This window comes from Agelaius tricolor, unplaced genomic scaffold, assembly GCF_023055355.1.
Source record: "Agelaius tricolor isolate 1412-34295 unplaced genomic scaffold, bAgeTri1.0.p SCAF_59, whole genome shotgun sequence".
NCBI classification, from domain to species: Eukaryota; Metazoa; Chordata; class Aves; order Passeriformes; family Icteridae; genus Agelaius; species Agelaius tricolor.
The window spans coordinates 1,949,695-1,970,674 of NW_027269319.1; the positions used below are offsets into that span (position 1 = coordinate 1,949,695).

The following is a 20,980-nucleotide window of genomic DNA, read 5'->3' on the forward strand; positions in this document are numbered from 1 at the left end:
CAGAGATGTACATCCACAGGACTCCTGGCCATGTCCAATAAATGTGCAAATATGTGGGGGGATATGTTAGGAACGATTTCAGCTGTGATGCCAACAGTGCCTTCTCTCCTGGTTCTGTGCATTATAGGTGAGTAATGTAATAGTTGGCTCTCACAATGAAGAGATAGCTATTATGTGGACAGATATTATGTTCAAATGGAAAGTGCTGTTATTGTAATATGTCCTCCCACAGTCCTCTTTCTTATCCCCCTTGTAATAACCTTGGTAGTCAGGGCATTTGGGGAGGGCTGGCTTGTGACCAGCAGGAGGGGTGGAACAACACCTGACCTCCAATCAAGATGTAAGAGAGTAATCTCCACCAATGGACAGCAGAGAAAGAGTTGACTGACAAAACTTTTGGAGGGGCTAAGGGTATGAAAGGCAGAGCATTCCTTTTGTAGATGAGCATGTGGCTGCTAATCATGGAGACTCCCAGTGCTGCAATCTTTCCTTATTCAGTCCTTTGTTAAGGTTTAATAAACCTTTAAAAAGTTAAAAGAAGGGTCATTTCTCAGATGGGCAATGCTTTGGGCCATTTTCTTGCTCTGGTTTCCTTTGCTTGTGTCCCATCTGAGTGCTCAGTTGGGGTACAGGCTGTAGGTGCTTGGGGCACTCTTGGAGTTCCTCTTGGATCCCTTGAACAACAGGCTTTGGCCCACAAGGGGAATTTGTGCTGCTTTGTGACAGAGGAGAACTTCCCAGGCTCTTTTGTGTTTGCTGTAGAGAAGGTTGGTTAGTGCTTGGCATAAACTCACAGAGCAACATGGAGCGTTTGCTTTGTGATGTCAGGGCATGGTTGCCACATTGTCGTGGTGACATCAGAAGGGTGCCTTGGTGCACGGAAGGCCTGAGTGTCAGAGCAGCCCTAGCGCTTGCTCAGTTCAGGAGAATCCTCCTGGGCAAGGCTTTTGTTAGTGGCCTATTGCACACTAGGAGCCTCGTTTTTTCTACTGTGAGAGCGCAGCCTGCAGACTTGCAGGGCACTATCACAATGATTGAGCGACTGGCACCTGTCCTTTTCGCCGCATATGGCGTTACTTATGGTGCCTATTTCATTACCCACTTCGCACGTAAGTAGATGTTTCCTCTTCTGCTTAGGTTAGGGTGTAACTCTGGCTTTTGTATGTCTTCCTGCTCTTTCTTAGTGACTGAGCTTCTGATTTTGAAACAGAAAGAGCATTAGGATGCCACTGCTTTGGTCAAGCTCCTGTCAAGGTGTTCAGCTAAAAAGGAGGTGTCTGTAGCCACAGGGGCAGCATTTGCAAGGCAACCTGCAGGGCTTCTGTTCCCTCCACGGGAGAGTTGTGGCAGCAGAGTCTGTCATTTCCTCAGTTTGCTGGGACAAGCAAGACACCTTGGAAAATGTAGACTGGCAGACCTTCACGGAATGCCTTCTAAAAACTCTGCAGTTGTTCCCAGAAATCAGGGAAAGCTTCTTTCTTTCTAAATTTTGTCATGAAGGGATTTGGCTGTCTAACTTGATCCTTTAGTGAGTGCTAAAATAGAGATTCCCTTTGCAATGAAATGCAAACTCCAAAGCACTGAGTGTCTGCTCCAGAACCCTGGAGTTACTGTTGTGCTGTTTCACAACAGAACTGCTGCAGCTCAGGGGGATTTTGGGGAAGCTTTTCTGGGCAACAGTTTTCAGCAAGTTAACGAGAATTGGTGCATGCAACTGACTTTTTAAAAAAAAAAAGTACCCGTGGGAGAGATAAAAAAAGCTGCTTTATGTATTTGGCAGAAGAGAAACACCAAGTGTTCAAGAACAATTTGAATTTTCTTCATCATGTTTGTAGTCATTTACTGACAAAACAGGCACAAGTGTAGGCACAAGCAAGAATACTATCCTGATATATTGTTTGCTGTGTGAATGAAAAGCGTCTCCTGGAGGGATGTTGTGAAATGGGAAATCATCTGTGTTTGGGTTGACTTGTTCTGTGGGTTTCACAAGCCCAAGCAGTTTTCTCAAAGCATCTGGTTCATTTTCCATTGCACACTACAGGTCACCTGAAGCGTGTATTCAGAGGTGCTGATCCTGAGGTGAGTGAGATTTCATGTTCCTGGTGTTAAGAAATTATGGACCCAGCTGTCAGCTTGGCCAGTAGCAGTAGAGTGTAGAGGGAGGCCAAAAGAAAATCCATTTTCATGCCTTCAAGAAAAAAAACATATGGCATAAGTGGATAGTTCCTACTTTCCATCTCAGAGCCCTGAAGAAATATAAAATCAGTTTGACAGGTAGAATGTCGCTTCCAGACAGCACCTAGAGGGGAATACTGAACTAAGAGCACTTTCCTATAGAGTAGAATTCCCCGATTTCAAATTAGTCAGAGAGACTGAGAATTCTACACTGATAAATTTAATGCTATCTCCTTAGGAGATGCAGCTGTAAAAAAACAAGGACATCGAGCAATGGTGTCTGCTGTACTTGAAGTATTTTAGGAAAATTTGTGGCAGGGGAGCTGCGTGGGCCAAAAGGAGCCAGGGTTGCTGGCGGCCTTGATCAGCTGAAGATGAGGCAGCGTGTGGCCAGGTGGCCAAGAAAGCCCAGGGCATGGTGGCCTGTGTCAGCAGCAGTGGGGCAGCAGGAGCAGGGCAGTGAGCGTGGCCCTGTGCTGGGCAGCGCTGCGGCCACAGCTGCAGTGCTGGGTGCACTTGTGGGCCCCCGGGCAGCAGAAAGACCTTGAGGGGTTGCAGCACGTGCACAGAAGGACAGGGGAGCTGGGCAAGGGGGTGCAGCACAAGGCCAGTGAGGAGGTGCTGAGGGAGCTTTAGCCTGGAAAATGGGAGGTTCTTGAGGGACCTTCAGGCAAACTTCCATCATTCCCTGCATGACAGTGCTCAGCACAAGGGCTGTTTCACACCAAAAATTCATCCCTCATTGCATCCAAGTGCTTTAGACACTGGAGTGGGTGACACTTCCATCTTGTGGTTTGTTGGCTCGTTGTTTTGCTAGCACAAGAAGGCCTGTTCATTTTCCTCTTTTTCCAGTAAGCAATGATGCTTCTGTACAATGTTCCCTGCCCTTTTGCAGCCCTGGATGGGATTGTGGTCCAGTTTGAGTTTTCTACATCTGCAGCAGCAGTAGCAAAGGTGTTGCTGTCACTTTCCTAGTTTTCCATTTCAGTCCTTTCAAGCTCTAAAAGCTCCATTTGTCTGAGGAAACCTTGCTTGCTGATGGAAGCCATGGAGGAAAATCAACTTCATATCCATCTAGAGTGGTGTTGAATTGTCCCATGATAATTTGGTGGCTGTGATTTAGAACCCCTCTGTCACTCTGAAATGTTATGATTTTTTCCTTAGAAGATGTTGTGGTAGATCTGAAAAGAAATGAGGTTCTACATGATAGGAAATGGCCTGTGCCTCATGCTCCTCTCTTGCCACAGGTGACAGAAGCAAGAGCCGCCTCTCCCCTGGCCCCTGCTGCTCCTGGAGAAGAAGCCAAAGAGGAGCAAACTGAGGTGGATGAGCGCCAGCCTCCATCAGTGGTCAGACCACCATATTCTCAACGTGTAAGTGCCAGTTGTGTGTGGTGCTGTCTTTAGTGCAAGGCAGAGCTGCAAGGTTTGGAGCAGCCAGCACTTTGCTGTTGCTGGCTGAGGATGCTGGGTGCTGGAGTCCTGCCAGGAGCTGGGGATTTCCTCCAGGCAGAGACCGCAGAACTTGGCCTTTGAGCTGTCATGTTGAGGCAGCAAAGGGCTGGTGCCTCTGGGAGAGCATCTGGCTGCTTGGCTCAGGGAAGCTCTATCGCTTGGCTTCTGCAGTGCTATGGCCAAGGGCAAAGGAGGGAGTGCTGGAGGTGCCAGGCCTTGGTTTGTTTGTTTTCCCTCTCTGGAAAGGCGTGTTTGGCTTGTGAAAGCGGTCGGCACTTTCCATGAGTAGTTCTTCACTTGTACAGTCTCTTTTGGGCCAGCTGTCTTTTGGCTTTTGATAAGCTGCAAGGGGAGGATTGTGTGGTCCATGCAGCTGTGGGGACCCATTCTTGTCCCGCGTGGCCAAAGAAACAAAGTGCGGAGTCGCGAAGCTTTCTGGCGAGGCCAAAAGCAGAAGCGGCCAGTTTCTCTTGATGCATAGTTTGGTGCAGTCTGCAGCTTTGGCAAGTGCCTCTGAGCCTGCAGTGGGGGTGAAGCTGCAAGTCCTTGACTGCTGTCTTGTGTTGCTCAGAACAGGAAGGCCATCGTACAATGGTGCCTGCTGTATCTGAAGTGAAATGGGCAAATTTGTGGCTGGGGAGCTGCGTGGGCCAAAAGGAGCCAGGGTTGCTGCTGGCCTTGAGCCACTGAGGATGAGGCAGCGTGTGGCCAGGTGGCCAAGAAGGCCCAGGGCATGGTGGCCTGTGTCAGCAGCAGTGGGGCAGCAGGAGCAGGGCAGTGAGCGTGGCCCTGTGCTGGGCAGCGCTGGGGCCACAGCTGCAGTGCTGGGTGCACTTGTGGGCCCCTGGGCAGCAGAAAGTCCTTGAGGGGCTGCAGTGTGTGCACAGATGGACAGGGGAGCTGGGCAAGGGGGTGCAGCACAAGGCCAGTGAGGAGGTCCTGAGGGAGCCTTAGCCTGGACAGTGGGAGGCTCTTGAGGGACCTTCAGGCAAACTTCCATCATTCCCTGCATGACAGTGCTCAGCACAAGGGCTGTTTCCCTGCCAAACATGCCATCACTGCATCCAAGGGCTTTAGACACTGGAGTCGCTGACACTTCCCAACTTGTGGCTTGTGGGTTTCCTAGGAGGTGAAGGCCTGTTCATTTTCTCTTTTTCCAGCAAGCAAGGATGCTTCTGCGCAAACTTTCCTGTGCTTATAGGCACTGGGAGGGATTCTGAACCCTTTCTGGTTTTCCTTGTCTACTGCAGCAGTAGCAAAGGCCTTGCTGGCTCTTTCCTACTTTTCCATTTCCGAGCTTTCAAGAACCAAAAGCTGCCTTTTGCAGAGACAACCTTGCTTGCAAATGGCAGCCAGGGAGGAATATCGAATTCATAGCCTTATACTCTTCTATTGAATATGCCCATTTCAGTCTGGTTGGAGTCACTTTGAATGCCATTGCTAACAAAGTTGATGATTTCTCCTAAGAAGATGTGGCTGTTGATACGAAGAGAAATGGGGTTATAAGCATTAGGTAACGGCCTGTCCCTATGATTCTCTCTTTGCCACAGGTGAGAAGAGCAAGAGCCATCTTTCCCCTGGCTCTCTCTCCTATTGCAGAAGAAGCCAGAGAGGCGGAAAATGAGAAAGATGACCACCGCCTTTGTCCAGCCGTGGTCACACCAGAACGTCCTCATCATTCCAAGAGAGTAAGTGCCCGTTGTGGGAGGCGCCATCTTTAGTGCAAGGCAGAGGTGCAACTTTCTGAGCTGCCAGCACTTGCTGTGTCTGGCTGAGGATGCTGGGTGCTGGAGTCCTGCAGGACGTAGTCATTTCCTGCAGGCAGTGAGAGCTAGAAATTGGCCTTTGACCTGTCCTGTTGGGCCAGTGTTAAACTCGCAGCTCCGGCGGAGCTTGTGGCTGCTTGGCTCAGGGAAGCTCCATCTCTGGGCTTCTGCGGTGTTATGGCCAAGGGCTCACGTGGTAGTGCTGGAGGTCAAAAGGCTTTGTTGCTTGCTTTTCCCTTTTTGGAAAGTTGTGTTTGGCTTGTGGAAGTGTTCTGCAGTTTTCTTGAGTCGTTCTTCACTTGTAAAATCACTGCTGGCCCAACTGCCTTTTGGCTTTTGAGAAGGTGCAAAGAGCAGAAGGGCTAAGTTTCTACTGATCTGTGTAGTGATGAAGTATGCAGTTTTGGCAAGTGCATTGGAGCCCAGAGTGGGGGTGAAGCTGCAAGTCCTTGACTGCTGTCTTGTGTTGCTCAGAACAGGAAGGCCATCGTACAACGGTGCCTGCTGTATCTGAAGTGAAATGAGCACCTTTGTGGCTGGGGAGCTGCGTGGGCCAAAAGGAGCCAGGGTTGCTGCTGGCCTTGAGCCACTGAGGATGAGGCAGCGTGTGGCCAGATGGCCAAGAAGGCCCAGGGCCTGGTGGCCTGTGTCAGCAGCAGTGGGGCAGCAGGAGCAGGGCAGTGAGCGTGGCCCTGTGCTGGGCAGCGCTGGGGCCACAGCTGCAGTGCTGGGTGCACTTGTGGGCCCCTGGGCAGCAGAAAGTCCTTGAGGGGCTGCAGCGTGTGCACAGAAGGACAGGGGAGCTGGGCAAGGGGGTGCAGCACAAGGCCAGTGAGGAGGTGCTGAGGGAGCTTTAGCCTGGACAATGGGAGGCTCTTGAGGGACCTTCAGGCAAACTTCCATCATTCCCTGCATGACAGTGCTCAGCACAAGGGCTGGTTCACACCAAAATTCATCCCCCCCGCATCCAAGGGCTTTAGACACTGGAGTAGCTTACACTTCCCAACTTGTGGTTTGTTGGTTTCCTCGGAGGTGAAGGCCTATTCATTTTCTCTTTTTCCAGCAAGCAGGGATGCTTCTGCACCATCTTTCCTGCTCTTATCAAACTCTTGAAGGGATTCTGCACCCTGTTTGCACCTTGATCCAGGTGGAGCTTTTGTGTTTCCAGGCCTTCATGCATGGCCTTAAAGATTACTTTGAGTTTCACAGTGCCTGTGACTTTCTACAGTCCAGGGAATCAGTGTGTGTTGTGTTAGGGAATTTAGCAGGAGGTCAATGCCCTTGCATTCCAGCTGCTCCTCAGAGATCATAGCACTTGTGGGGAGTTGCTGGGCTTTATTTCTGTTTCCAGCCACTTTAGCACCATCAGTGTGCTTGAGTCCAAGAGAACTTACCCAAGCACAGACGCATAAAGAGTGCAGTTCCCAGTGCAATTCTCTGGGTCTGATCTCTTTCCATAAGGACCTACACACTCCAAATTCCCCAAGAGTGTGCTTTTCTGAAGCAACAGGGAGCAATCTCAGGAGAGCGGGAGTGTTCAGGGCACTGGCTACCAAGTTTTGATGTGTGCAGCAACAGAGAGGACAGTAAAGGGAGGTTATAGTAGTGAGATCTATCTGCCTGTATTCCTACCTATCTATCTATGTAACATTTCCATAATTGAATTTTCCTGGCTCTGGTCCAAAGCAGTTGGAGGTGTAAAGGTCACCTAATTCATCCCTATCAGGAGAGGATTAGAGACATGTTCCCTTGACCGATTCTGAGCAGGCAGAGATGTTTCCCCCTCCAGATATGTTGGTTTTTCCCTTTAGAGTTGTTTTCCTCCTCCAGCCTCTTGTGCCCTCAAGTCCTCAGTTAATTTGTAGATTTCTGCCTGTCCTAAAGAGGTGGAACAATTCCATGTTTAGGTGGTGTTTGGTGACTCTGGTCATACATGCCATGCCATACGTGACACATGGTTTCCTTCACTGGCATCCCCAGGGCTGTGTAAGTGCATTCGTTAATGGGGCCTTAGGAGAGTCTCTGTTTCTGCTGGTCAGAATTCTCAGCTGACAAAAGAGGGAGAAGAAACACCTTGGTCCTCTTCCACATACTGAGGTGGCCATAGAGGCTCTGTGACCTCCATCAAAGATCTTTGCACACATTCTTATCTCCTGAATGACCAGGATTTCTTACAAGAGTATAGATGTCAGGTATGCAGGAATGCTGGTGCAGGCCTGAAATGAACTTGAACTGCAGAAGTGTCTCTCACAAGGGCTGAGCTCACCCAGGAAGCCACCTGCAGAGCCAGGATGGAGCTGTGGGAGAGGGTGGGGTGTCAGTCACTACTGAAAGACAAACAGGACATGGCAGAAGCAGAGGGAGGCCCTCAGCAGACCCTTGAGAAATGCCACATCTTCCCTGTCAGCTGCCTGAGAGGCTGTTGGAGCTTCAGTCCCAAATGGCCCCTGATTGTAGGGCCAGGGTCACTTTGGAATCTGTGCCTCCCCTCGAACAGAGAATGACCCAGCAGAGCAGCAGCACAGTGCTTTGGGAACGTGTGAGCCCAGCAGTCTTTGAGTCTTGGCCCACAAAGGTCGTGTGGGAAGTTGAAACCCATCTTCTCTTGCTTTCTGTGCAGGTCCTTCTAGAGAAAGAGCAGGAGCAGATTGCTTCATCAGAGATGCCATGGCAGACTCAGGGAGAGCTGTTCCCAGCGCGAGAGCAGGAAGAGCAGCTCAGGCAGCAGGTGGAAGAGCCACAGGAGAATGGCCAGGTAAGCCTGACTGGCCAGGGGACAGAGGGAAGGGCAGGAAGAGGGGCATAAACCAGAGCTCTTGGGACTGAGGAGGCCAGGAGTCCCACAGGCACTGGAAGCACAGAGCCTTGGAATCTGCAGAGATCAGCCCTGGGACAGGAGGTTTGCAATGGAAGCAGGGGAGGGAAGCAGAAAGAAGGGGCTGAATAAATGTGATTTTGAGGCTGCAAGACGAAAAAAGCTGAGTCTGATGGCAGCTCCCAGTCACTTGCTCTGCATTTGTGTGTACAGAACATCAAAGCAGAGCCACAAGCAGAGCTGCCCGAAGCTCAGAGTGCCATCATGGCAGTGAAGAGGAGGAACAAGGAAGACATGAGTAGAATTCAAGAGGATAATCTCCATCAGCAGAGGAGCGATCAACAAAACCAGGTGAGTGAAAGAGTGGCAGGCACTCCACTCATGAAATATCCTCTCCCTTCTCCTTTACAGTCTATCAAGGGACACGTGCAGGCAGAGCTGCAGGACTCTGAGGCTAGCAACAAGGTAAGGGAGAAGAGGCTGGAGGAAGAAATGAAAATCATCAGAGAGAAACTTAATTGCCTCCCTCAGGCTCTAGAAGTGAGTGAAAGAGGGATGCAGTCACTGCAGTCACCAAGCTGGTGGTTTCTGCCCTTCTTGCCTTTCCACTCAGAGCAGCAGGGAGTGGGGTGATGCCTCTGATCCTGCTGTAGTGTGTATCACAGTCACTCTGAAGGACATTTCCTGGTGTGCTGAATCTCAACTGCTGCCCTGGACAGTGAAACTTGTCCTTTGGCCTTTTGGCCAGCAGTCATCCAAGTTGATTCCTGCTGGCCTGTTCCTGCTCTCCTTGTTTCTTGAGGTGTTTTTACAGTGGAATGTGGTGACCCAGCTGGAGGATTGGAACAAGCTGTCTATATCCCTTGTCAGTCTGTTCTTTGCCTTTCCTCACAGTTGATGACTCCTGGCTGACAGGGACAAGCTGTAGTGTCTGACTGCTTTGTTGTGTTTGACTTGAGGTGCAAGTGTTGACGTCTCACCGGGCAGCCTGCGAAGACTTCCAGCGAATGTCTGGCAATGAAGAGCCCCAAGTTTGGAGTGAGGCACAGGAACAGTGCCCACCAGAAATGCTCCAAGTGCAGCACATCCTGGGCTCTGAACCTGCTGCCGCAGCAGCATCATCTCGAGGAAGCCTTTCTGTCAAACCTGGAAGCTCAAGCTGGGGCAGTTCCTTCATCTCCCTGGAACAGGAGACTGAGGAGAAGTACCTGGAGATGCTGGGTATGTCTGGGGGATTTCTTGTCTGAGGGTCAGTGTGTTGTGTGCAGGTGTCAGCCGAGCTGTACCAAATGCTCCTCCTGAGTTTGGTGTCACAGGGCCATTTAGGACTCCCCAGAGGAAGTGCTGTGCTCCGAGGCAGCGAGAGAGCGCTCTGGGTGTTCCTGCTGCCTCTGAGGGCACCTTGGACTGGCTTGGGTTTGCCTGAGCTTCCCTCTTCGCTAAAGGCTGAAGCAAGGATTGTTCTTGGATCAGCAGAAGGCTGTGACCTAGCAAATGATCTAGGCAAATCCTGTGTGCTAGTGGCCACACTGAACAGAATTTTTAGCTTCCTAAATTCTCCTTAGACTCCTGACTTCCAACCAGTCATCAGAGCAAAAAAACTTCACAGAAATGGACTGCTTTTGGAGTTTTGTCTTTTTGGTTGGGGATTTTTTTTTTTTGGGGGGGGGGGGGGTGTTTTTGTGTTTATTTTTTGTAGGGGCCTTTTGGTTTTTTGTTTCTGTGGGGTTTTTTGTTTTGTTTTGGGTTTTTTTGGTTGATGGTTTGTGGGGTTTTTTTGGTGGAGTTGGTTTTTCTCCATCCTGAAAGAGCCCTTCTGCCCCACATCTTACTGATGGCATTTTTATGACTGTTATGACTGTTACTGTTACCACTACTGCATCTGCATTATATTTTCATGAGAATGCTATCTTTTTGTCAAAGAGAACTACTTTGAAAGAACATCAGGTTACAGGACAAATAGAGAGCACGAGGTGTTTTCCATGTGCCCCCAAAGAAAAAAGCAATACTTTTAGAACAACTTTTATTTAATCTTCTAGTTTTACGCTTATCAAGATGTGTCCAAGAGACACATCCAAGTGGCATGATCAGATAAAACTGTACTGCAGGCATTTCTCAAGAGAGAGCCTCCAGCCCAGCCATGGTATATTCTTTAGATCCATGGGTATTTTTCCATACCTGATTCCCACTCTTTCCCATGACTGTTAGAATCCTAGCCATTGGCCCAAGCCCTACTCAGATCAGTCCCTAGGAAAACATATCAAGTCCTTTGTGATTCTGCAGCACAACCCAATGAATCTGCTTCTTGCCCGGAACAGCTGCCAGTGCTGTGCTCTCAGATAAGACCTGGTGGGGCTGAGACCAGAGCCCGGTGGATTCTGTGTCTACCATCACCTGTTGGGACCAAAAGGGCACTGATCTGTGCCTCGGTGGGGCTGATCTCAAAGCCCATCCTGTTGTGTCCTGAATGGGGGCAACAGCTTGTAAGGGGCTCAGGCTCACTCTGGCTTCTTCCCATCAGTGCCTGTCAGTGCTCATGCTTGGGCTTTGCCAGCCTTGTTGTGCTAGCTACCCTGTCCCTGAGGGCTGGAGGGACTGCAGAGGCTGGAGCCTTCCTTAGCTGGGAGAGGGGCATCTTTGAGCTCAGCCTGCTCATAAAGAGGTGAGGGTCCTGATGCTGAAAGTCCTGTCGGAATTGATTATAGCATGAGCTGCTCTGGTTTACAAATGGGAAGGAATTCTTTTGGCAAATTGCTGAAAGGTGGAGAAGATTTCCTTCTCTCCTGGAAATGCATCTCCCTGTGCTTTCTTTCCTGTCAAGAGAACTCTTCAAAGGACTGTACAAAACCAGTCTCTGCGCCAGCCATCTGTACTGCAGGGCTGCCTATCCTGTTGCTGTTGCTGTTGTGGTTGTTGTTACCCAGCTGAGCACAAAGGGCTCAGAGCCCCAGAGAGTGGGGCTGCCTTTTATATCTCCTGAAAGCTGCGATCTCTGCTTTCAAGTTAGCATCCTGCATTTTATTTCCCTCAGGGAGAATGGTGAACCAGGAAAATCCCATGATGAAATACACTGAACTGGAACATATTGGCAGCGGGTGAGTCCAACCGCAGTTACTCCTGCACAACCATGGGCCAGGTGTTTTTCTGGTGGAATGTCTATCCAGCGTGAAGTCAGGCAAGCTGCAAAGATGTTCACACACTGGGGATAGATTGTCCCATCTCTCAGTGCTGCTCAGAATTTGTGAGTGTGCTCAGAAGGCATTGTTAGCGACATCTCCATGTTGCCAAGGTCTTGCCTGCATCAAGGAACAGGACCTGGAAGATCTCCTTGTCTCTCAAGTGTGGGAATGCTCTGTGTTAATTTCTTTAGCATTTTTGGATGTCTCAAAATCATACTGGCACACTAATGATAAAAGAAGAAACTTGCTTGCCTGAAAGAGCAACCTACCCCCATCAAAGCTTTAAGATAACAGTTGCCAGGAACATTTCTTTCCCCTGGTTTGCAGAAGGAAAGTCTCTGTGGTCAGGATAGGAACCACACAGTTTAGAAAGTGAAACCCAAGAGGAAAGACTAAACTCCCTTTAGAAGTTGAACCCCAGTGCTTCAGGAACAGGCTCAGTGCCCATGCACTTGAGAGGAAAATGCATCATCTGCCTTCTGGCAGAGCCTCCTGCATCCTCTGCAGGTTTTGACACTTCCAGCAGAGATCTCCTGTGTGGGCTGGCTTTCACTCTAGGAGCTAAACAGCTTCTCCTTTCTCTGCTTCTGTTTTGTTTCTAGGGGTTTTGGACATGTGGTCAGAGCACTCAACAATGCCACAGGAGGAGAGGTAAATGTCAACAGGCCCTGCAAACTCTGCTGCTCTTGAGGGGCTTCCCCTCTGGTGTGAGCTGTGGCTGGAGCTTTGGGTAGAGCTGTGCTGAAAAGGCACAAGAAGCACAGACTGCTGCCAGCCTGCAAAATACATTTGGGACTTTGTCCTCCTCAGCCTTCCTCGGAAGGAAGGCACAGAGGGCAGCGGTTCCTTTCAGAGAAGGACGCGCTCACTCGCTCTCCATTGCTAAAACAAAGGTGGTGCCTTCAAGCACCTCACTGCTCTTTGGGGCTACAGCTTCAGAGTCCTGAATTCTCATTTCTGGCTGCCAGCAAATACATCTGAAAGTTCCTGGTAGTTCCTTAGCCACCTGCAGTGCAGCACTTGGGAACTGCACATAGGGAGAGATCTGTAAGGTGCCCTAAAAGCCCTGCCCATAGGCCAAGATGTATCCACAGATTATTAAGGCATGGATTACTTCTTCTGAATCCCATCCAAAGCAGCAGAGAGTGTGGTCAGAGGTTTGCCGGTGATAGCTGAGACACCACTGTTACCAAGTGGTCAAGGCAAAATGTCAGTGGCCCCACGTGTGCTGTAACTGGCCCCCAAGGGAGCAGAGAAATGGGCTGTTGGAATGTCAGTTCCTCATGACTGCAGTGCCTCATCACAAGGCAGTTTGGCACAGCTCAGCTGTGTCATTGCAAAATCACTTGCTCCATGTGCATTGTGGTCTCGTGCCACCAACTTCTCGAGTTACTGATTTTCAATGTCATTTTAGGTGGCCATAAAGAAAATAAATCTCCAAGGACTGGGGAGGAAGGAACTAACTGTTAATGAAATCATGATCATGAAGAGGTATAGGAGTTCCAGTGTTGTGAATTATTTAGACAGGTGAGAGGTCATGGTCTTATCCCATCAATGGGCATTTACATACAGCAAACATGAGAGGTTAAAACCCCACTTTGATTAGTGGCAGAAAGTAGAGCTGTTAATTTTTATTTATTCATATTTCTCTACTCATCTCCAATGGATGAGAAGAGAGTGCATCTTGTCTGCATGAGTCTTCCCTGCCACTCATCGTTTGAAAATTATTCCAAACTTATTCAAAACCTGGATCAACTGTATCTTCCTAAGTCAATAGCCTCAAAGTACACTGCCTCCACATTTTTTCAGGATTGATTTTTTCAAGTTTCTTAAATGCTGATGGACCATCCTAAAGTGGATTTCCCTTAGATTGTTGCCCCTCTTTGCCATTGCTGTGCCATTGCTGTGCATGCCAGGAAGACGAGGTGCTTATTTCCAGAAACACCATGCCTGACAGGTTTTTACCTGGGCTGTTACTAAACTGTATTTTTCACTTGCTGGCCATCTAAGATTTCTTTTTCACAGCTGTGTCTTTCTCCTCCAGAACTGCACAGACTGCAGATTGTCTATTCCTTTGATTCTGTCTTAGTCACAAAGGCACCTGGAAACAAGAAACCTGGAGGCAAAAAGTCAAGCTAGCCATGCTTGTTTATCTCCATGCCCTTGTTTCCTTCTTTCAGCTACCTTCTGGGTGAGGAACTCTGGCTGGTTATGGAGTACATGGATGGAGGCGCCCTCAGTGATGTCATCCACAAGACCTGCCTGTCTGAAGACCACATTGCAGCCATCAGTCGGGAGGTCAGCAATCCCATCTGTGCTTCTGAGGGCTTGGGCAGGATTGTCTGGGAACAGGGGCTCAGAACAGGAGTGATTTCCTGTTCCAAGCTTTGTTTCTGTGTGGCTGGTATGCTATGGGCAAGTAAAAGCACCTCAAGTGAAAGGCCTGCCAGTGCCCCTGCACTCCCTGTACTCAGTGCCAGTACTCTTATCTCCTGCTGTTGTACTCTCGCTCTGTCTCTTGTATTTGCTGTTCTCCATCTTGCCTCGCTAAACTTTTGCCTGTCTTCACTGCATTCCTTGCCTGTAAAAGCAAAGGTGCTGGTGGCAGGATTTGAAACAAACAGCAAAGGAAAAAGAGAGACTCATTTCTCTCAGTCCTCAGCTAAAAAGGATAGGAGTGCAGCCCAAATGCTCTTTGCTTCTGAGCACATGCACTGCAGCAGCAGTCATTCTGGCTGGTTTGCAGGGGACAGCCTACAACAGCAGGTGCTGTTGCTCTTTCAAAAGCTGACGTGCCTTTCCTCAGAAAGGACCTGCTCTGCAAGTGTTGGAGCAGCAAGCTCTTCCTCTCAGTGGCCATTACTGTTCTGCCATTACTCCCCATTCCCCTGGAGAGGGAATCTTTTAGATTCTTTGTTTCCTTTCTTGTGTGAGGAAATCCCATCACTCATTTTTCCCTTCTCTTTCTGTATTCTCTCTCAGTGCCTGCAAGGACTGGATTTTCTTCATTCAAACGATGTGATCCATCGAGATGTGAAGAGCGACAACATCCTTCTCAGAACTGACGGTTCTGTCAAGCTGAGTCAGTATATTCTTGGTTATGTGCAGCATTCCAGGGATGTGGGTGTGGGGCTGCTTTGAGTGACTGCCAGCTCCCCAAAAATGGTGCTGGTGGCAGCGCAGGGACACCCGCTGTGAGCTGAGGGCACAGTTGCAACGTGCACAGAGGTAGGACAAGGAACAAGCAGTCAAGAGTGGCCTTGTTCTTTGTGTGTCCCTTGCAGAGGGAGGGAGCTACAAGTCTAAAGTTTCCAAAGAACAAAAGCCACTGCTGGAGGCAGTGTAAAAAATGGGGGAATTTTTTAAGTCGCCAATGCCAGGAGATTCAACAGCACATTTTCAAACTTCTACTGGGGAATTCTTTTGTACGTTTTCCTAATTGCACAGAATTGAAATAAAACCAGTATTTTGCTTTCTCCTCAGCTGATTTTGGCCTCTCTACTCAGCTCACCCCTGAGCAGAGCAGACCGTGCTTGGTAGCCGGGACTCCTTGGTGGATGGCACCTGAAGTGGTGACAGGTCAACCATATGGCCCCAAAGTGGACATATGGTCTTTTGGAATTGTGGGGATTGAAATGTTAGAAAAAGAACCTCCTTACTGGGACCAAAGTCATGCCTCGGTAAGGAGCAAATACTCACTCATCCCACTGTCTTTCTCGCCTGTCCCATGTCCTGTGTGCCATTGGACAAAATCCCATCGCCATCTGCTGGAACTATTTCCATCAAGTTTCCCTCTATTCCACTACTTTCCCTCCTAAAAATGTCCCTGCAACACATCAGCATCTGCTGTAGATTTGGATACATCAGTGGTCGAACTCAAGCCTTACCATATGCAAACAAACTCCATTCTCAGGAAACACTTTCCCTTGGGTTATAAGTGGTTCCAGTTCTTTTGTCTGTGGAGATGGCCCCAGTAACAGGAAACAAGCACCTTAGAACTGCTGTTATCTTTCCATAAATGAAGGAAGGAAACCCAAACCCAACAAAGTTTCTAAAACTGTGGTCTTTAGAGAGGAACCTAACCCCCTCTGCAGTTTCTTCTCACTGGGAAACATGCCTGAAACCTGGGCATGAGGGTGTAAAGGCCACAGAGTCTCTTCTGCTTCTTGTGCAGTGCTGCTGCACTGCATTTAGTGACCGTGTTTCTCTCCTAGCCCAAGGCCCGTTCTCTGCATCACCAAGCCAGAGCCTGGTGATGTGGAGAGCCAGCCAAAAGCTCCTGTTTGTTTCCTGGCACTTTCTGGGATGGGCCTACCATTAATGTATTGACTTGAGTAGCCAAATGAGCAGAGGGTGACCACAGGGATGGCACCTCTCCTCCTCTGACCCTGACAGTTTTTCTTTTGCTGCAAAATGGGAGGGAAGCTGAAATTTTCAGACTGCTGAGAGACAGAGCTGCAGGTGGCTCCTGTGTGGCCAAGCAGGCATTTTCATCCCAATACATTTGTGCAGGCATCTTAATGTGTCTGTGTTGAAGATGAGATTGTAAATGTTTGTTTCCTTCTCTGGGGATTAACTGATGGATTTCCTTTCTTTCCTTCCAATTCCCATTGTTTTCAAGAACAGCACAAAAAGCTTGATGAGTTTTGTTCTATGGCATCTGTGCTTAAAGGACCAACAAGCACTGCAGAGATGCCTTTCATGTACTAACCCTTGAAATTAGTTTGTATAGCACAGCTTCCAAAAAGCCTCTCAAGCTGGTGTGAATCCTCAGAGAAGCAAATGTGCATTTGTTGATGTAGTTCCCACTAACTAGGTCAGTCAATCAAATCAGCAGCCAAGGCAAGATCTGCGGGATGGTGGAAAAGCTGTGGCTGCATCGGGGTTTGGGTTTTTGGTTGGTAAAGGAAAGTCATCTCTGGGTCTTTGCAAGGGCAGAAACTGCCACTGAAGAACAGAGGTTAAACAAAGGGATCTGGGAGAGCCTCAGAGATGTGAAAGCAGCAGGTGGAGCCTCGTGGTTTTTTTTTTTCTCCAGGCTCGACGCCTGATAGCCACAGTAGGGACCCCAAAACTGCGGCAGCCCAAGCTCCTCTCAGCTTTGCTGCGTGACTTCCTGAGCTGCTGCCTGCAGACAGATGAGGAGCGGCGCTGGTCTGCCAAGGAGCTCCTGCAGGTAAAATGTGAAGGGGCTGCAGGTGAAACAGGCTCTGAGGGATGGGCTCCTCCTCCACTCAAGTTCAAGGCATCAGATGAGCCCCCTTCCTCCTCACCTCCACTCTTGGTGCTCTTCAAATGAAAATGGTGAGGAATCCTAGACTGGGCTGGGCTGGCAGGGCCCTGTAAAAGGTCCTGTGGTGCAAGTGTGCTGCAATGAGCAGGGACATCTTTAAAGAAATCAGGTTGCTCAGAGCCCTTTGCCACTTGACCTGGAATGGCTCCAGGGATGGGGCACCTACAAGCTCTTGGGGCAAGCTGTGCCAGGGTTGCACCATGCTCCGAGTAAACAAGTTCTTAGACCTACTCTGACTTGATCCCCATTTTCTTTAAAAATATTCACCCACATCCTATTGTAACTGGCCCTGTTAAAAAAGATGTCCCCCACTTTCTTCAAAACCACTCTGAAGTCTTGAAAAGCAACAGTAAAATCTCCTTCGGGCCTGTTCTTGACAAAACTGAATAACTCCACCTCTCTCCTCATTTCCTGAGAGGAGAGCTGCTCTGTTTTCTGTTTCTGTCGCCCTCTTTTGTAATTTGGTGGGGTGTTCAATTTTATCTAACAGCAAAAGAATTGAAGTAGAGCAATGCAGGGTACAGAGACATGAAATGGTGGTGGAGGAACCCAACGAAGCCAGTCCCAGCTGAGCAGTCAGAGATTTGGCTGTGGGCAGGAGGGGCTTTGGGGGGCTCACTGGGAGCCTCGGAGGGGCCCTGGTTTGTACCCCCCAGCCCACCCTTAGAGGTTTCTGGCACACAAACAGGGACAGCTGGGAGGGACTTGTCCCAGCCCCATCTGCTGCCTGGCACGCTCAAGCAGATGGGAACTGTGCCAGGGTTACTGCCAGGTTGTGTGGCAGAGAGGGAACTGCAGGGCCCAGTGCCACTGGGCTGGCCCTGCTGGGAAGGAGGGTGCCATCCAGCACACAAGGGGCAGGGCATGGAAAGGCAGACACTGCTCTGTCTCCCTGTGGGAATCAGCACAGTGCCTGTCTTGCAAAGACAGGGACCTATATGAGTCATTGGAGTTTCCTGAAAAGAAGAAACTCCAAGGACAGAAAGCACCATTTCTACAGCACTGGCAGGGCAAAAATCTCAGCAAGATGAAGACACCTGGATAAATGGATGAGTGGGATTCTGGGCCAGGTTTGCCTGTGATGGCAAAGTCCTGCACATAAAGATGGAGCTGTAGATGGTCCCATTGGTCCTCTTCCCGCATCCTTCTAGAAGCCAGAGGAATCCTGTGAAGCACTGAGCTTGGAAAGTCATGGTTCCTTGGTTTTTGTTGATTTGGTTTCTTTCCCTTTGGGCAGCATCCATTTGTAAGATTTGCTGAGCCTGCGTCCAGCCTGGTGCCACTGATTGTTTCAGTGAAGAAGAGGAAGGAGACAAGAATGTGACAATCACATCAGGATCATTTATTCCTCAACCTTCTTAGAGTAGGACTGTAGGTTAGGAATAGGATTAGGATTAGGATTAGGATTAGGATTAGGATTAGGACTAGGACTGGGATTAGGATTAGGATTAGGATTAAGGTTAGGGTTAGAGTAGGATTGTGTAATAGGACTGCAGAGTAGGATTGGAAATTAATAAAGTTTCTGAAACCACAACGTGCCTTGAAGATTCCCTTCCTTCTCACTCTGCAAATAAACTCGAGAATTCCATCTGAATTGTCTGTTGTTTCTTAAAGGTGGAAAGTGACACAGTGTCTTTGGCATGGTGTGAGAGTGGGGAAGGATCTTCTCCATTCATCCTCTCCAGACCACACTGCCTTTGGAATATGGCGCGCTGGTCTGTTTTTGGCCAGCTTTGGTACTTCTATTTGAGGCAGAAAGGGCAATGGCATTTGAAGGCAAAAGCAAAGGAGGAATGAGGCAGGCCAAACATCTTGTGCAGATGCAGGCGTTCAGCAGTGACTGGAGAGCATTTGGGCTCCTGCCACTTGGATTTGGATCCCTAGGTGCAATGTCTTTGTCTGGAGGAGAGCCTTGCTCAAGTGAGAAAGCAGAAAGATCAGAGAGGGTGCTCAGCAAGGTCTCCTGAGGTGCAGAGCTGTGAGCGCCTGTGAGGTGAGAGCGGGCCCGGCCTTGCCTGGGCTGGAGCCCCAGCAGAGCCCCGGCAGAGGCTGGAGCAGGCTGAGCCCCGGCAGAGGCAGGCTGGAAGGAGGCCCTTGGAGCTGCAAGAGGCAGCAGCCGGGCCCTGGGTGCCTGTTCCTGGGAGCGGGCGAATCCTGCGCTCTCAGAGCCCAGGTGGCAGCTGGCTGCTGCCGAGGGGAAGCGCAGCCGTGCTGGGCACAGCCCGGCCTGGAGGCATTGGCCGTCTGGAGTGTGCCCAGGAGCAGAGAAAGGCCAAGGGCAGCCGAGGGCCGCTGGGCTGGCTCAGGATTCCTCCTCTTCCGCCGGCTGCCCTGCAACTCCTGGCCAAGGTCAGCAGTGTGTGCAGCACTTTGGGCACCCGGGCAGGGAGCCAGGCTGCTCGGCAGGCTGGAGCACAGGGCAGCCTCCTTCAGGCCCGGCACTTCTGCCAGGGGAAGCGAGGCCAGCGTGAGGCAGGGACAGCTTGGCAGGGCACGTCTGCAGGAGCCAGCGCCTCACACAGCTCTGGCAGGAAGCACCTGCAATCCTGCAGCTCTGCACTCAGCCAGAGCAAAGGTGTGAGATGCAGAGTGTTTGGCAGAAATATTCAGGCCCACCAGGCCAGCCTGCTTTGTGCTCTCTGGCACACAGCAAGCGCTGTGCAATGCAGCTCTGAGCTGCTGGGAGAGAGGCAGTCGGGGATGTGCCTCAGGCTTGTGTTTGAGGAGTGAACTGATTTGGAAGGGAGGAGAATAATTTCAGTAGGCGATCTGTGTTTTCTTTATTCCTTTCTGAAAGACAGATACAATGTGGCTTCATTAAGCAAAAGCACAGCTTTTTTTTTTTTCTCCTGCATTTTAGTATGACAACCCAGGCAAGCCCTTCAAAACCGCAACTGAAGCATTTCCCACCCAGTGAGCAAAAAAAAACCCAAACCCCCCTCCCCCCATCTTTCTATTGTAGATCTTGACATTTTGGGCTGGTCCTGCAAAGGATGAAGCTGCCTTTAAGGTCTGAAGCACCTTCTTGCCTTGCCAGCAAGGACACAGATACTTGAGCAGTTCTGGAATCAGGCTATGAGTTTGTTTGCTTTTGGCTTCTCGTGTTGTTGCAGCCCCTCTGTGCAAATAACCCTGCGAGCTGACTGAGCCTTGCTCACTCTGTCCCTGCCAGTGTCTCGGCAGAGGCAGCAGATGGAAGTCTCTTCTGCTGGAAAGGGAACCTATTTGCAATGGTGTAGTGATCCCAAAGTCCATACAGTACCACACCAAAGGATTAGGCCCTTCACTCTTCAAAAGCTTGTTACTGATCCTGCCTAAGGTGGTTCTACTGAGTATCAGCCAGGGCTCACACCTCTATTGCAGGGCTGTTCTTCTTCTCAGTAATCATCGCTCAGCTGTCTCTCACTGACATATTGCTGACTGAAGACCTGTCTCTTCCATATCCCCTATGAAAAGACCTTACCTTAGATTCTCAAATTTAGCATGCATGCGTGTGTGAAAAAAACCCCACAAACCTTTAGGAAAATCAAGACATTAAAGCAGATTTCATTTATCAAACCCACAGCAACTGCATTAAAATGTGGGTCTATGAGCCTTTCTTCAAAATTTTCTTAATCATAGCTCTAGAGTAATTTTTGAGAGATAAGTATGCTGCCCCTAACAAGCCCAGATGACTTAGCAAGGGGTAATTAGTCATCCATTAAGCATTCCAGCAGTTGCATAGCATTTTATTCTGATAACTGATCCCTGGATATTGCAACCAGCTTGTGATTTGTGTCTGCCCACTTCTTTTCCATGTTCTGAGCCAAGAGCAATAGTATCCTTGTGAGTGTACCTGAACACATTTGACAGTGACACCTCATCCTATTGCCTATATTCTCCCACAGAAGATTCCTTGCTCTTTTTTCTCTGCCACCAATGGGGATCTGCAGTCCCTGCCCGGCACTGCTCCTTGTGGCTTGTCAAGGCAGAGGCGATGCTCTGGTGCACCTGGCGCAGGTGAGCCTCGGGCCCGGGCAGGGACCGATGCTCCGAGCTGCCGCGGATACGGCGGCGAAGGCGAGAGGTGCCGAGGCCTCGCTGGGAAGCCGAGCGGCGCCCGTGGCGCTGCCTCCCCGGGCAGGGCTGTGCTCTCAGCGCCGCCGGGGCTGCCGAGCAGCGCTTTCCACGCGCCTGCGGCTCCGGAGCCAGCCCCGCAGCCGCGCTCTCCTGAACCGCACTGACCCGCGCCCATTCTCGGCCCGGCTGCAGGACTCCCTGATTCCGGGCTCTCCGGCTTCCCGGTCTGCCTGCAGGAG

General features: G+C 50.0%; 1 protein-coding gene and 1 pseudogene across 1 annotated transcript; both read left to right on the plus strand.

Moving 5' to 3' along the window:
• Window positions 1–20,980, plus strand: part of LOC139605102 (coiled-coil domain-containing protein 171-like) — a 202,883-nt pseudogene that overhangs the window by 137,595 nt on the left and 44,308 nt on the right.
• On the plus strand, window positions 803–18,006 carry LOC139605078 (serine/threonine-protein kinase PAK 3-like). The gene is made up of 11 exons (XM_071456461.1): window positions 803–949; window positions 3,423–3,548; window positions 5,180–5,317; window positions 8,016–8,150; window positions 8,424–8,750; window positions 12,804–12,916; window positions 13,570–13,687; window positions 14,372–14,471; window positions 14,873–15,069; window positions 16,428–16,565; window positions 17,920–18,006. Exons 1-11 carry the CDS (start codon window positions 803–805, stop codon window positions 18,004–18,006), a joined length of 1,626 nt encoding a protein of 541 aa, XP_071312562.1.

What these genes read in the sequence shown, in the direction of transcription:
- LOC139605078 (XM_071456461.1), top strand. Translation starts at nt 803, where the DNA reads ATGGAGCGTTTGCTTTGTGATGTCAGGGCATGGTTGCCACATTGTCGT. An exon ending in AGCCACAGGAGAATGGCCAG is followed by an intron (nt 8,151 to 8,423) that starts GTAAGCCTGACT and finishes TTGTGTGTACAG; the next exon opens with AACATCAAAGCAGAGCCACA. An exon ending in CTGCCAAGGAGCTCCTGCAG is followed by an intron (nt 16,566 to 17,919) that starts GTAAAATGTGAA and finishes CCCTTTGGGCAG; the next exon opens with CATCCATTTGTAAGATTTGC.